General features: G+C 38.0%; 1 protein-coding gene across 1 annotated transcript in view; it reads left to right on the top strand.

Moving 5' to 3' along the window:
- The window catches only part of MIB1 (MIB E3 ubiquitin protein ligase 1), a 135,012-nt gene that overhangs the window by 31,807 nt on the left and 91,529 nt on the right, over positions 1-11,676 (top strand). Inside the window, exons 2-4 of the mRNA XM_017498804.2 lie at positions 4-175; positions 2,664-2,793; positions 7,096-7,200. Coding sequence (XP_017354293.1) covers positions 4-175; positions 2,664-2,793; positions 7,096-7,200 — 407 coding nt within the window. The remainder of the gene's footprint in view (positions 1-3; positions 176-2,663; positions 2,794-7,095; positions 7,201-11,676) is intronic.

Below are 11,676 nucleotides of genomic sequence, written 5' to 3'. Positions count from 1 at the left end.
TAGGCATCAAGCATGATGGAACCATGTGTGATACCTGCCGCCAGCAACCAATCATTGGCATTCGATGGAAATGTGCGGAGTGTACAAATTATGATTTGTGCACAGTGTGTTATCATGGAGATAAACATCATTTAAGACATCGCTTTTACCGAATTACTACACCAGGAAGTGAGAGGTAGGGGAAATCCTTATTTTCTTCAGATGAGGGTTTTTGTTTGTATTCAAGTTTTATATTACTGGGCCTTAAAAACAGGATTAGCAAATAGCTTCTGACAGTTGGTTTAGTAACAGGAGGTATCAAAAAGCAGGGTAGAAGTGTACCAAACCTGCCATATTATAAGAGAAGAGCACTGTGAAGATGGTGCTGTCTGTACTTTTCCAAGGTAATCTGGACTGTTCTTTCTCTGACTTAAAGTGCTTTCTTTGGGTGCCCTTGTATTTCAAATACTACTGTACATTTGAAATACAAGGGCATCCAAAGAAAATAATTGGTCTTCTCGCTCTGCCTTCTAATTTGTTATTATTTTCTTCTGCCTTCTGGTCTGTTAATTGATACCAGATGAACGGTAGGGCCCATTGATTGAGTCATTAGGCATTTGTTAGGACTACACAGCATCTACTATGTTTATGGACATTTGAAGATGAATAACACACATAGTAGTGTTAAAGAGTTTACAAAATTAAAGGAAATAATGAATCAATGATTGTCAGTTGATGTTTTAGATTGTGTTAGAGATATGTATTAAGTGTCTTAGGAGCAATGATAGAGGAGCATTCATTGTTAATGGGTGCAGAGTTTTAGGCATGGGATCTTCTCATATAGATACAGATAATGCAAAGGAGCAAGAATCCAACCAGTCATAGGGAAGCAGCTAGGAGTAGGAGTAGATAAATAGACTTTGGAGTCAGACTGTCTTGGTATAGATCATAGTCCTGCCACTTATTAACTGAGTAATTAAAATTAAGTTAGACTGGACCCTTTAGACTGATCATGCTTTTGAGTCAACCAAAGTTCCTACCATGCCCTGTTATCTTCTGAAGTCTGAGGTCAAGTGCTAGTTATTTTTGTCTTTTGTTTGCAGTTAAAATTAAGGATTAATAAAGACATTGTAAAAATGACTAGGGCTGGGCATGGTGGCTCATGCCTTTAATTCCAGCACTTTGAGAGGCCTGAGGTGAGAGGATTACTTGAGATCAGGAGTTTAAGACCAGCCTGGACAGCATAGTAAGACCTCATCCCTATTAAAATAAATATATAAATAAATGAAAAGAATAAACCAATGAAATAAAATTAGAAAAACAAAACAAAAATACTCCAAACCTTTCTGATTATGTGACAGAGAAGGATATAGAACAGTAGTGATAGATGGCCTTGGAGAACCAAGCTAGCCCAGAGAGTTGAGTGTAGAATCTTTATCAAGGTCCATAATCTTCTGTAAGTATGTAGTACTGTGAGGACAAGTTAGTATAGGTAAAATCCAAACCACAGATATACTGATATATACATGTGTTAATCCATTTTCATACTGCTATGAAGAAATAACCGAGACTGGGTAATTTATAAAGGAAAGAGGTTTAATTGACTCACAGTTCACCATGACTGGGGAGGCCTCAGGAAACTTACAGTCATGGTGGAAGGGGAAGCAAACATGCCCGTCTTCACATGACGGCAGCAAGGAAAAGTGCTGAGCAAAAGAGGGGGAAAGCTTCTTATTAAAATAATCAGATTTTGTGAGAAGTCACTCACTATCAAGAGAACAGCATGGAGGTAAGCACCCCCATAATTAAGTTACCTTCCACTGGGTCTCTTTCATGACATGTGGGGATTATGAGAACTACAGTTCAAGAGGAGATTTGGGTGGGGACACAGCCATACCATATCAACAGTACTGTAAATTTTTGAATAGTGGCTAATTTTTAAAACCAGGTGATTTCACACAAAAATCTGTGGATGGATTCGTAGAACACCCTGCTCCCTGCCCTTCACCCCCAATACAAAAGACTATCAATTCTGGGCTTACGTTTGTTCTTGGCAACAGTTTGTTGAAGCAAAGGAGCCCATTTAGACTGGACCCGTTAGACTGATGATGCTTTTGAGTCCACCAAAGTTCCTGCCATTTCCTGTTATCTTCCTAAGTCTGAGGTCAAGTGCCATTTGCTATTGTAGTACTGTCTTTCTTAGGCTCTCATTTATATTACTTACCTGGAAGCTATAGAGATTCAAGTTTGCCACTTCAACAATAAGTGAAGAGTATAATGATACCCTGAAATACTTAGGCTAGGATCATATGTGGAGTCCATTACATTTTAACTTTTGTGGCTTTGGGCAGATTACTTCTTTGACATTCAGTTTCCTCATTTATAAAGTGGATAATATAGCCATAACTTTCTCTTAAGGAGGGTAACACACTTTACTCCTATGCAAGTGCATATTATAGCATAAAAGCTTAGTAAAAGTAAGCTGTGATTATTATTACAACTATTACTGCCATCATCGCCTGTAGAATATAAAAGGTATTCCTGTATCATGCTGTTATGTTAGTAACCAGAACAATGAAGAATCTTTTTACTTTCAAAATAACATTTTTATAATTTTGTTTTAAAAAGTATATTATTGTTACCTATTTTTATATAAACTTGAAAATTAATAATTTTATTTTTAGGGTTCTGTTAGAGTCTCGTAGGAAATCTAAGAAGATTACAGCCAGAGGAATCTTTGCAGGTGCCAGAGTGGTGCGAGGAGTGGACTGGCAGTGGGAAGATCAAGACGGGGGAAATGGACGTAGGGGAAAGGTACAGTGTTTTTCTTAATTCGTCATATATTCTAGAATATTACATGTTCAGAAGCTTTTTATTACTACTATAAGTGAATTTCTTGGCCCATTTTTTACTATGCCGTAACAGGTTTTAAAATCTTGATTTCTTTTTTTTTCTGGAAGTAAAAAGATTGTTCTTGCTTTTTATAAGCATTGATGTTTTTTAGAGGGTCATCAGGTAGGTTTTACCTTCCCACCTTCAGATTTCATATTGCTATTTTGTTACCCAGCATGCTTTTTTGAACGTGTTTGGGCCAGTCTTCCCTAAGCAGTATCTCCTGCCCTCGACTTTCCTGCTATTCAAATATCATTTGAATTGACTTGTTTTGTATTCTATTCCCTCAAAGGCCTGTTCCTGAGGGGCAGTGGGCAACTATGTTGCTATCCAGCCCACCTACTTCTGTTATCCTTTGCAGATAGTGTGGCATGTTCAGAGTTATAGGAGTGGGTTGAAGCAGAATATTCTGTGTGTGAAATGAGTAATCTTAGCTGATCTAGATAGCAGCTGAGATTGGGGTGAAGAGAGAGTGGGAATATCATAATTACATAGTACAAACAAGCCAAGTCTACTTGAGAATGTGAGTCAGGCTCACTGGGGCAGTTTGTCCACAGTTGAATAAAAATGGTACAGTGGCAATGGGGATAAGAGCCTTTAACTTATCTGGCCTTCACATACCTCATGGCTGCAATCTGGACAGGCCACTTTCCATGCTTGGTGTAGTAGTCATCCTGGAAGCTCCCTTTGAAGCCCTGTGATGAACAAAGATGACTTTGCATCTTTTCCTGGCTGGATCTCATGTTTTCTGTATCCCATTATATCATCTTTCTTAGCTTACTGTCTCTTTTGGTAGAACACACATTCTCGTAACTTCTTTTGAAAGAGCATGTGAGAAGTAAAATTTTAATACTTTCATTTTGAAAAGATTTTAGTTTTCTCCATAATTAATTGTATGGTCAGAGGGTTGGAAGTCATCTTTCTGCATTAGTTTTTGAAGGCATTTGCTGTTTGAAGCCACATAAATGGAATTTTGTAGTTTTTTTTTTGCTATATTGGCACTATTTTTGGGATAAAAGTAGGGATTCTTACAGCTTTGAGTCATTCGTATTGCATTTTTGATTTGCTTTGATTTAGCACATGTTATGTTTTAAGAATAAAATGAGGGCCAGGCATGGTGGCTCAGCCTGTAATCTCAGCACTCTGGGAGGCTGAGGTGGTTGGATCGCTTGAGGTCAGGAGTTTGAGACTAGCCTGGACAACATGGTGAAACCCTGTGTCCACTAAAAATACAAAAATTAGCCAGGTGTGGTGGCACACACCTGTAGTTCCGGCTACTAGGGAGACTGAGGCAGGAGAATTGCTTGAACCTGGGAGGCAGAGGTAGCAGTGAGCCAAGATTGTGCCACTGCACTCCAGCCTGGGTGACAGAGTGACACTCCATCTCAAAACAGACCAACAAAAATAACAAAATGAACAAAAAGAATTGAAACCATCTTGTACATGTGACTCCAAGTGAGGAAACTGGGTAAAACACGTCTTTAGAGTAACATTGTTAACCACATTAATACCAAATGTAATTTTTATTGTCTGACTTTTTTTTGCCTGTGTATGTGAATGAAGAAAGTTAACATCCTTTTTCCTCTTCACTGTTGTCTGCTTTATCCCATTCCCCTGATGTAACCCACATTAATTGTGTATAGTGTATTCTTCCTTTTTTTAAAAAAAAAATATATTAGAGATGGAGTCTTGCTATGTTGCCCAGGCTGGTCTCCAACTCCTGGGTTTAAGCAATCCTCCTCCCTCTGCCTCCCAAAGTTCTGGGATTACAGGCATGAGCCACTGTGCCTTGCCTATTCTTAAAAGGCTTCTTAAGTCCTGCTATACATATTAGTCTTTTAAAGCTGTTAGTTTTACGCATATGATTACGTACATTAGATTTTTTTTTTAAACTCTTTATTATGGAGTATTTCAAACATACACTAGAGTAGTAAATATAGTATAATAAATTTCCACACAGTCACACCCAACTTCAGCAATTATTAACTTAAAAAAAATACCATTTATTTGTTGACGAAACCAAATTCTTTCAATTTGGCCAATTGATTCTTTATAGTACTCTTTAACTTCTTTAACTTGTTCTTTTAATCTTTGTATTTGCAATAAACTAATTGTTAGATTTAGAGGCTTGATTAGATTCGGGTTCAATTTTGTTTTGGCAAACACCTCATGTGATGCTGTGTATTTTCTATTGTATCACATAAGGGGGCACATAAAGTCTGATTATCTTGCTATTAGCAATGTTAAGAAAATGTCAGATGGGTGAATAGCTCTTGCAAATTTTGTCAGATGTATCCTTTACAGAGTTTCTTGGCAGCATTATACATAATGGTTTTAGCAGCTGTTCCACGCATATGAAATTACTGTAGTTATTTTCTTGTGCCTTCCACTTTGTTTGCCCCTCAATAATAAATCAAGTCATATTAACAAATGAAGGAATTTCATTTAAGGATTTGGAGCATGACTAATGAACTTGCTTCTATTTCAAGTAATTTGAAATTTAGAGTAAATTTGATTTAAACAAATTAGTCTTTGTTGTTTAGCTAGTCAAATGCTTTTTTGTTATTCCTATAAAATACAGACTTATTTAATATAGCATTACATTTTTTAAAACAAATGAAGTTGAATCTGAATATGTTAGAATCGGAAGGAACTTTTTGTTACAGATTGCATGTTTTACTTTTGAGTGCTAGAAACTGTTACTTTGAAAGGTTATATAGGGTTAGTTGAGCTGGAGTCATAAAGCAAAGCAAGATAAATGATGGACTGTAACTTCAGGATGGTAGTTACCTCTAATAGGAGGCAGGAGGACGGGATTGATGAGATGGACATAGGGGACTTGAAAAGTACTGGTTATATTTTTTTCTTAGGTTGGGTAATTACATGGGTGTTCAGTTTATTTTTTTTTAATTCCTTAAAGTTTATATATGCTATATTTTATAATGTGTAATACATTTCCAAATTTAAAATAATAGACTAATTTACTAACAATTTAAAATATGTTTCAAGTGATTTATCAGAACTTAAACATAAAACCTTTTTATTTCCACAAATATGTCATAAAATACCTGGCTTACAAAACTATTTCGTTAGTACAGGATGAAAAAGAGTGGTCATTATATATCTTATTTAAAGTAACAGTCTTTAAGCATATGCCTTAAAAATTATACTTCAGCCTATCATTCTAAGTGTAGCTATGAAGGATGGCTGTGACTGTAAGTATCAAGATGGAGAAGAGTAATCTGAATTGCATGTATGCAGCTTTCCACTCTTTGCTGTAGTCAGGTTTACTTGAGGATGCCCAAGTTTAATGCTCACTGTTTGTCATTTTGTGTACAGGTTGAACATTCTAAATAAAAAAATCTGAACCCAAAATACTCCAAAATCTGACACTTTTTGAGCACTAACGATGCTCGAAGAAGACTTGGAGCATGTAGAATTTCAGATTTTTAGATTTGGGATGCTCTAAGTATAGTGCAAATATTCCAAAATCTGAAAAAAATTGAAATCCAAAACATTTCTTATCCTAAGCATTTCAGATAAGTAAATTCAACCCGTATGTGATTCTAGGCCTTAAAGCAATGGGAACCCCAGTATTTTTTTTTAAATCCAATGAATTCAAGAATCAGATTAGTTGGGTATGGGGCTTGGAAATGGTGTCTGGGTTTCCTTGGTAGGCATGCTGTTTTAGCTTAGGTGGCCTGCAACTGTGGGATACTGCTGGAGGAGCAAAAGCAACTCCAGTCCTACTTGAACATTGCCATCAAGGCTCTTCAAGAGCTTTGTGCTTGTTAATTTTTAGCTGACCAAAGAGCAGGTTTATCTTGAATTATTTTGGGTTTTTTTGCAAAGATTTTAAATTTCATATTGAGTAATGGGCTTAAAAGAATATACTGTTCTTAAAGGAATCCCTTTAAGAACAAAAAGAATTTAAATTTTATATCAAATTGTATTTTCTGGTAATCTATTACTGTAATCCCTAAGCCTCTTGATTTAAAATTTCTATAAGGTTTTAGAAATTACCTTAAAAGTCTGGAAAGATATGGCTCTAATGATAATTTAACTATGTGTTAGGAGTGACATATTTTGCAAATAAGTATTTTTCATGATCCTGTTACACAGGTTGCTAGATGAAATGATTTTTAAGATTTAAATGTAACAATTAAAAGAGTTAACCTCTTCCCTCCCCTTTAAAAAAATTCTTTTCTCAAAAACTTCTGTTAGGTAACAGAAATCCAGGACTGGAGTGCATCAAGCCCACATAGTGCAGCATATGTCCTCTGGGATAATGGTGCTAAGAACCTTTACAGAGTTGGCTTTGAGGGCATGGTAAGTAGTGAAGAGCCATAGCAGGTGAAAGAAAATGTCAGATGGGTGAATAGCTCTTGCTGCTCTTTTATTATTTTTCCTTTGTCAGAACCTTTACATGTTTACTATGTTTCTCTAAACCATTTAATAGTAAATATGATTCTGCCTTCAGTTAATGTTTGGGTAACTTACTATATATTGGTTGTATAGAGCTGACCCATTATCACTGTAAGTCCAGGGGTTTATTTACCAAAATCTGTCAAAAAGATTTGGAATCATCTGAAAGACCATCCCTTGGCATGGACCTGGAAGACAGTATTATAATGAGGTTTTGTGATATATTTTTATTCTGTGCTCTGGTAGCTTATATAAGTATAAATTATAGCAGATATTAAAATTATTTTTAGGAGATCTCCCCCTGGTGTTTTAAAAGTATAGTGTTGATAATGGAAAATAATTGACTAGAAACGCCTGTAATTAAGTGTTTAGGAAAATAATGGAGGTTTATTCAGTGGATTTTCCTATGTTTTTGTATTTCATGGACCATTATTCAAATGCTGATCTTGGCTGGGCATGGTGGTTCACACCTGTAATCCCAGCACTTTGGGAGGCCCAGGTGGGCTGATCACTTGAGATCAGGAATTTGAAACCACCCTGGCCAACATGGCAAAACCCTGTCTTTACTAGAATACAAAAATTAGCCGGGTATGATGGTATGTACCTCTAATTCCAGCTACTCAGGAGGCTGAGGCACGAGAATCATCTGAACTGTGAGGGTGGGGGGTGCAGAGAGCTGAGATTGCGCCACTGTACTCCAGCCTAGGTGACCGAGTAAGACTATATCTTAGAAAAAGTTGATCTTGCCAATTAATTTATAGAGTATAATAAATAAATGCCAAAATATTAATGTCTTTCAGTATCCTTTCATCTTGAATACATTCCCTATTCAAAGGATTCTTTAAATTTCCTTTTTAAAATCAACATCTATGTTCCTTATTAGGAGTGGAGAAAGTATCCTATTGTCCCCTTAACTTATTTCCATTTATTTATTTATTTTTAGAGATAGGGACTTGCTCTGTTGCTCAAGCTGGAGAGCAGTAGTGCAATCATAGTTCACTGCAGCCTTGAACTCCTGGACTCAAACAAGCCTCCCTCCTCAGCTTCTGGAGTAGCTAGTACTATATGCATGTGCCATCATGCCTGGCTAATATTAAAAAAATTTTAGTAGAAATGGGGTCTTGTGATTGGGCGCGGTGGCTCACGCCTGTAATCCCAGCACTTTGGGAGGCCAAGGCAGGTGGATCACAAGGTCAGGAGTTTGAGACCAGCCTGGCCAACATGGTGAAACCCCATTTCTACTAAAAATACAAAAAATTAGCCAGATGTGATGATGCATGCCTGTAATCCCAGGTACTCAGGAGGCTGAGGCAGTAGAATTGCTTTAACCCAGGAGGCGGAGGTTGCAGTGAGCGGAGATCGCACCATTACACTCCAGTCTGGGCGAGAGAGCAATACTCCATCTCAAAAAAATAAAAAGTTGGGTCTTGCTGTATTGTCCACGCTGTTCTCAAACTCCTGAGTTCCAAGTATGCTGTACCTTGGCCTTCTAAAATGTTGAGGCTGCTAGCATGAGCCATCACACCTGACCAATTTATTCCACTTACATGTTAAAAGCCAACCATGTGAATTTAAACAAATACTTCACTTGCCAATTTTTATTATTGTGTATAGGAGTGGTTAACAGTTTTTTATTGTCTTCATGCCTCTGCCTGTTTTTAAATTGTGAATTTTTTAGGATTCCAGCTGATTATTAATTTTCTTCAAATGAAGCCTATGTGCTATATGTGCTCAGGCACTTAAATGAATGGTGTGTGTGTGTGTGTGTGTGTGTGTGTGTGTGTGTGTGTGAGAGAGAGAGAGAGAGAGAGAGAGAAAGAGAGAGATGGCCGAGTAGTACTCCTTTATGTGGTTGTGCATTTATTTATTTATTTATTTATTTGAGATGGAGTCTCGTTCTACCACCCAGGCTGCTCACTTCAACAACCTCCTTCTTCCGGGTTCAAGTGATTCTCCAGCCTCAGACTCCTTAGTAGCTGGGAATACAGATGTATGCCACCACACCCGGCTAGTTTTTATATTTTTAGTAGAGATGAGGTTTTACCATGTTAGCCAGGCTAGTCTCGAACTCTTGACCTCGTGATCCTCCTGCCTTGGCATCCCAAACTGCTGGGATGACAGGCTTGAGCCACCGCGCCCAGCCTTATTTAATGAGATTTCTCTTGATGGGTATCTGGGTTGGATTTTGTTTCCCCTAGTGCTTCAAGCAGTGTGTCAGTAAGTGTCCTTGTGTATATGCCTTTGTGCATATGGGTATATTTCCTTAGGATAGATTCCTAGAAGTAAAATTGCTGGGTTAAAGTATTATGTTAAAACAATTTGACAGCTCAGAGCACTGGCTCACACCTGTAATCCTAGCACCATGGGAGGCTGAAGTGGGTGGATCAGTTGAGTTCAGGAGTTTGAGACCAGCCTGGGCAATGTGGCGAAACTGTGTCTCTATAAACAATACAAAAATTAGCCGGGTATGGTGGTGTGAGCCTGTAGTCCCAGCTACTTGAGAGGCCGAAGTGGAAGAATCACTTGAGCCCTAGGAAGTCAGGGCTGCAGTGAGCCATGATAGTGCCACTGCACTTCAGCCTGGGCAACAGAGAGAGACCCTGTCTAAAAAATAAAAAAAATAAAAAAAAAATAAAAAAATAAAATCCCAAAACACCAATTTGACTCCTGTGTCTTTTTGGCCAGGATTCAGTGACGGTAAAAGATTCTGTAAAAGAGTTGGGTGCTGTGTGTGCATGCGTGTGTGTGTGTGTGCACGCACGTGCACGTGCGCACGCACACACACTTGCATATGTATCCTTGATAGGGTAAGTTGTTCTAATCATCTGCTATATACATCTATACTGTTAGGCACTTTAAAGTAAATCCATTTCTGAATTTTCACAGTACACACAGGATTCTTTCTCTAAGCCCACATTTTCTGTGCTTTTTATTATACCACAGCTACCTCCCCCATTCAGGTACTTAATAATTTGTTTTATTGTAATAGATAAGTGGGAAGGAACATTAGTTAACCAGATTATGGTGAAGTAAGGACTAAAGGTAAGGACTAAAGTTGATGTAAGGCCAGGTGTGCTGACTCACACCTGTAATCCCAGCACTTTGGGAGGCTGAGGCAGTTGGATCACTTGAGGTTGGCAGTTTGAGACTAGTCTGGCCAACATGGTGAAACCCCATCTCTACTAAAAATACAAAAATTAGCTGGGCTTGGTGGCACACGCCTGTACTCTCAGCTACTGGGTAGGCTGAGGCAAGAGAATTGCTTGAACCCAGCAGGCGGAGGTTGCAATGAGCTGAGATGGCACCACTGCACTGCAGCCTGGGTGACAGAGCAAGACTCTATCTCAAAAAAGAAAAAAGTTGGTGTAAATAGGAAAATTAGCTGGACAAGGAATCAAAAGACTATTTGGTTTCACATTTTCTACTTTGTATTTGCTATTTAGTTTTGAATAATTTCCAGTTTTTTTGTCAGTTTTTTGTAAAAGTATCTTTAAAATGGAATGTGCTGGCCAGGCGCAGTGGCTTATGCCAGTAATCTCAACGCTTTGGGAGTCTGAGGTAGGTGGATTACTTGAAGCCAGGAGTTTGAGACCAGCATGGCCAATGTGATAAAACCCTGTCCCTACTAAAAATACAAAATTAGCTAAGCCTAGTGGTTCATTCCTGTAATCCCCAGCTGCTCAGGTGGCTGAAGCATGAGAATCGCTTGAACCTGGGAGACGGAGGTTGTAGTGAGCCACTGTACTCCAGCCTGGGCAACAGAGCATGACTCTGTCACACACACACACACACACGAAAAGAAAAAAATGTGCTGTGAAGATTTCCAATAATAGATACTTGTTATCCTTTTTTAGCATGCATTTTTCCAAATACTATAATTAGTATTTATTATAAGTATTTTAGTCTAATATAATAAAATTCAGACATTTTATTTATTTATTTTTGAGACAGATTGCTCAGTCAGACATTTTATTTTGTTTATTTATTTTTTGAGACAGATTGCTCTGTTGCCCAGACTGGAATGCAGTGGTGCAATCTCAGCCCACTGCAACCTCTACCTCCTGGGTTCAAGCAATTCTTCTGCCTCAGCCTCCTGAGTATTTGGGAATACAAGTGCCCACCAGCACGCACACATGGCTAATTTATTTGTATTTTTAGTAGAGATGGTGTTTTACCATGTTGACGAGGCTGTTTTCAAACTCGTCTGCCCATCTCAGCCTCCCAAAGTGCTACTGCACCCGGCCAGATTCAGACATTTTAATTTTGAGCTTTAAAAGAATGCTAAAAGTAAATAAAATATGACCTATCTGAAGATTATGTTTCCAGTTTTTACAAGTGCTTTTGAAAGCAATGTTAGTGTGATTGTTGACCTAGACTATT

Source organism: Cebus imitator, unplaced genomic scaffold, assembly GCF_001604975.1.
Source record: "Cebus imitator isolate Cc_AM_T3 unplaced genomic scaffold, Cebus_imitator-1.0 Scaffold12, whole genome shotgun sequence".
In the NCBI taxonomy this organism is placed as follows: Eukaryota; Metazoa; Chordata; class Mammalia; order Primates; family Cebidae; genus Cebus; species Cebus imitator.
This window is presented reverse-complemented; position numbering and strand designations above follow the sequence as displayed.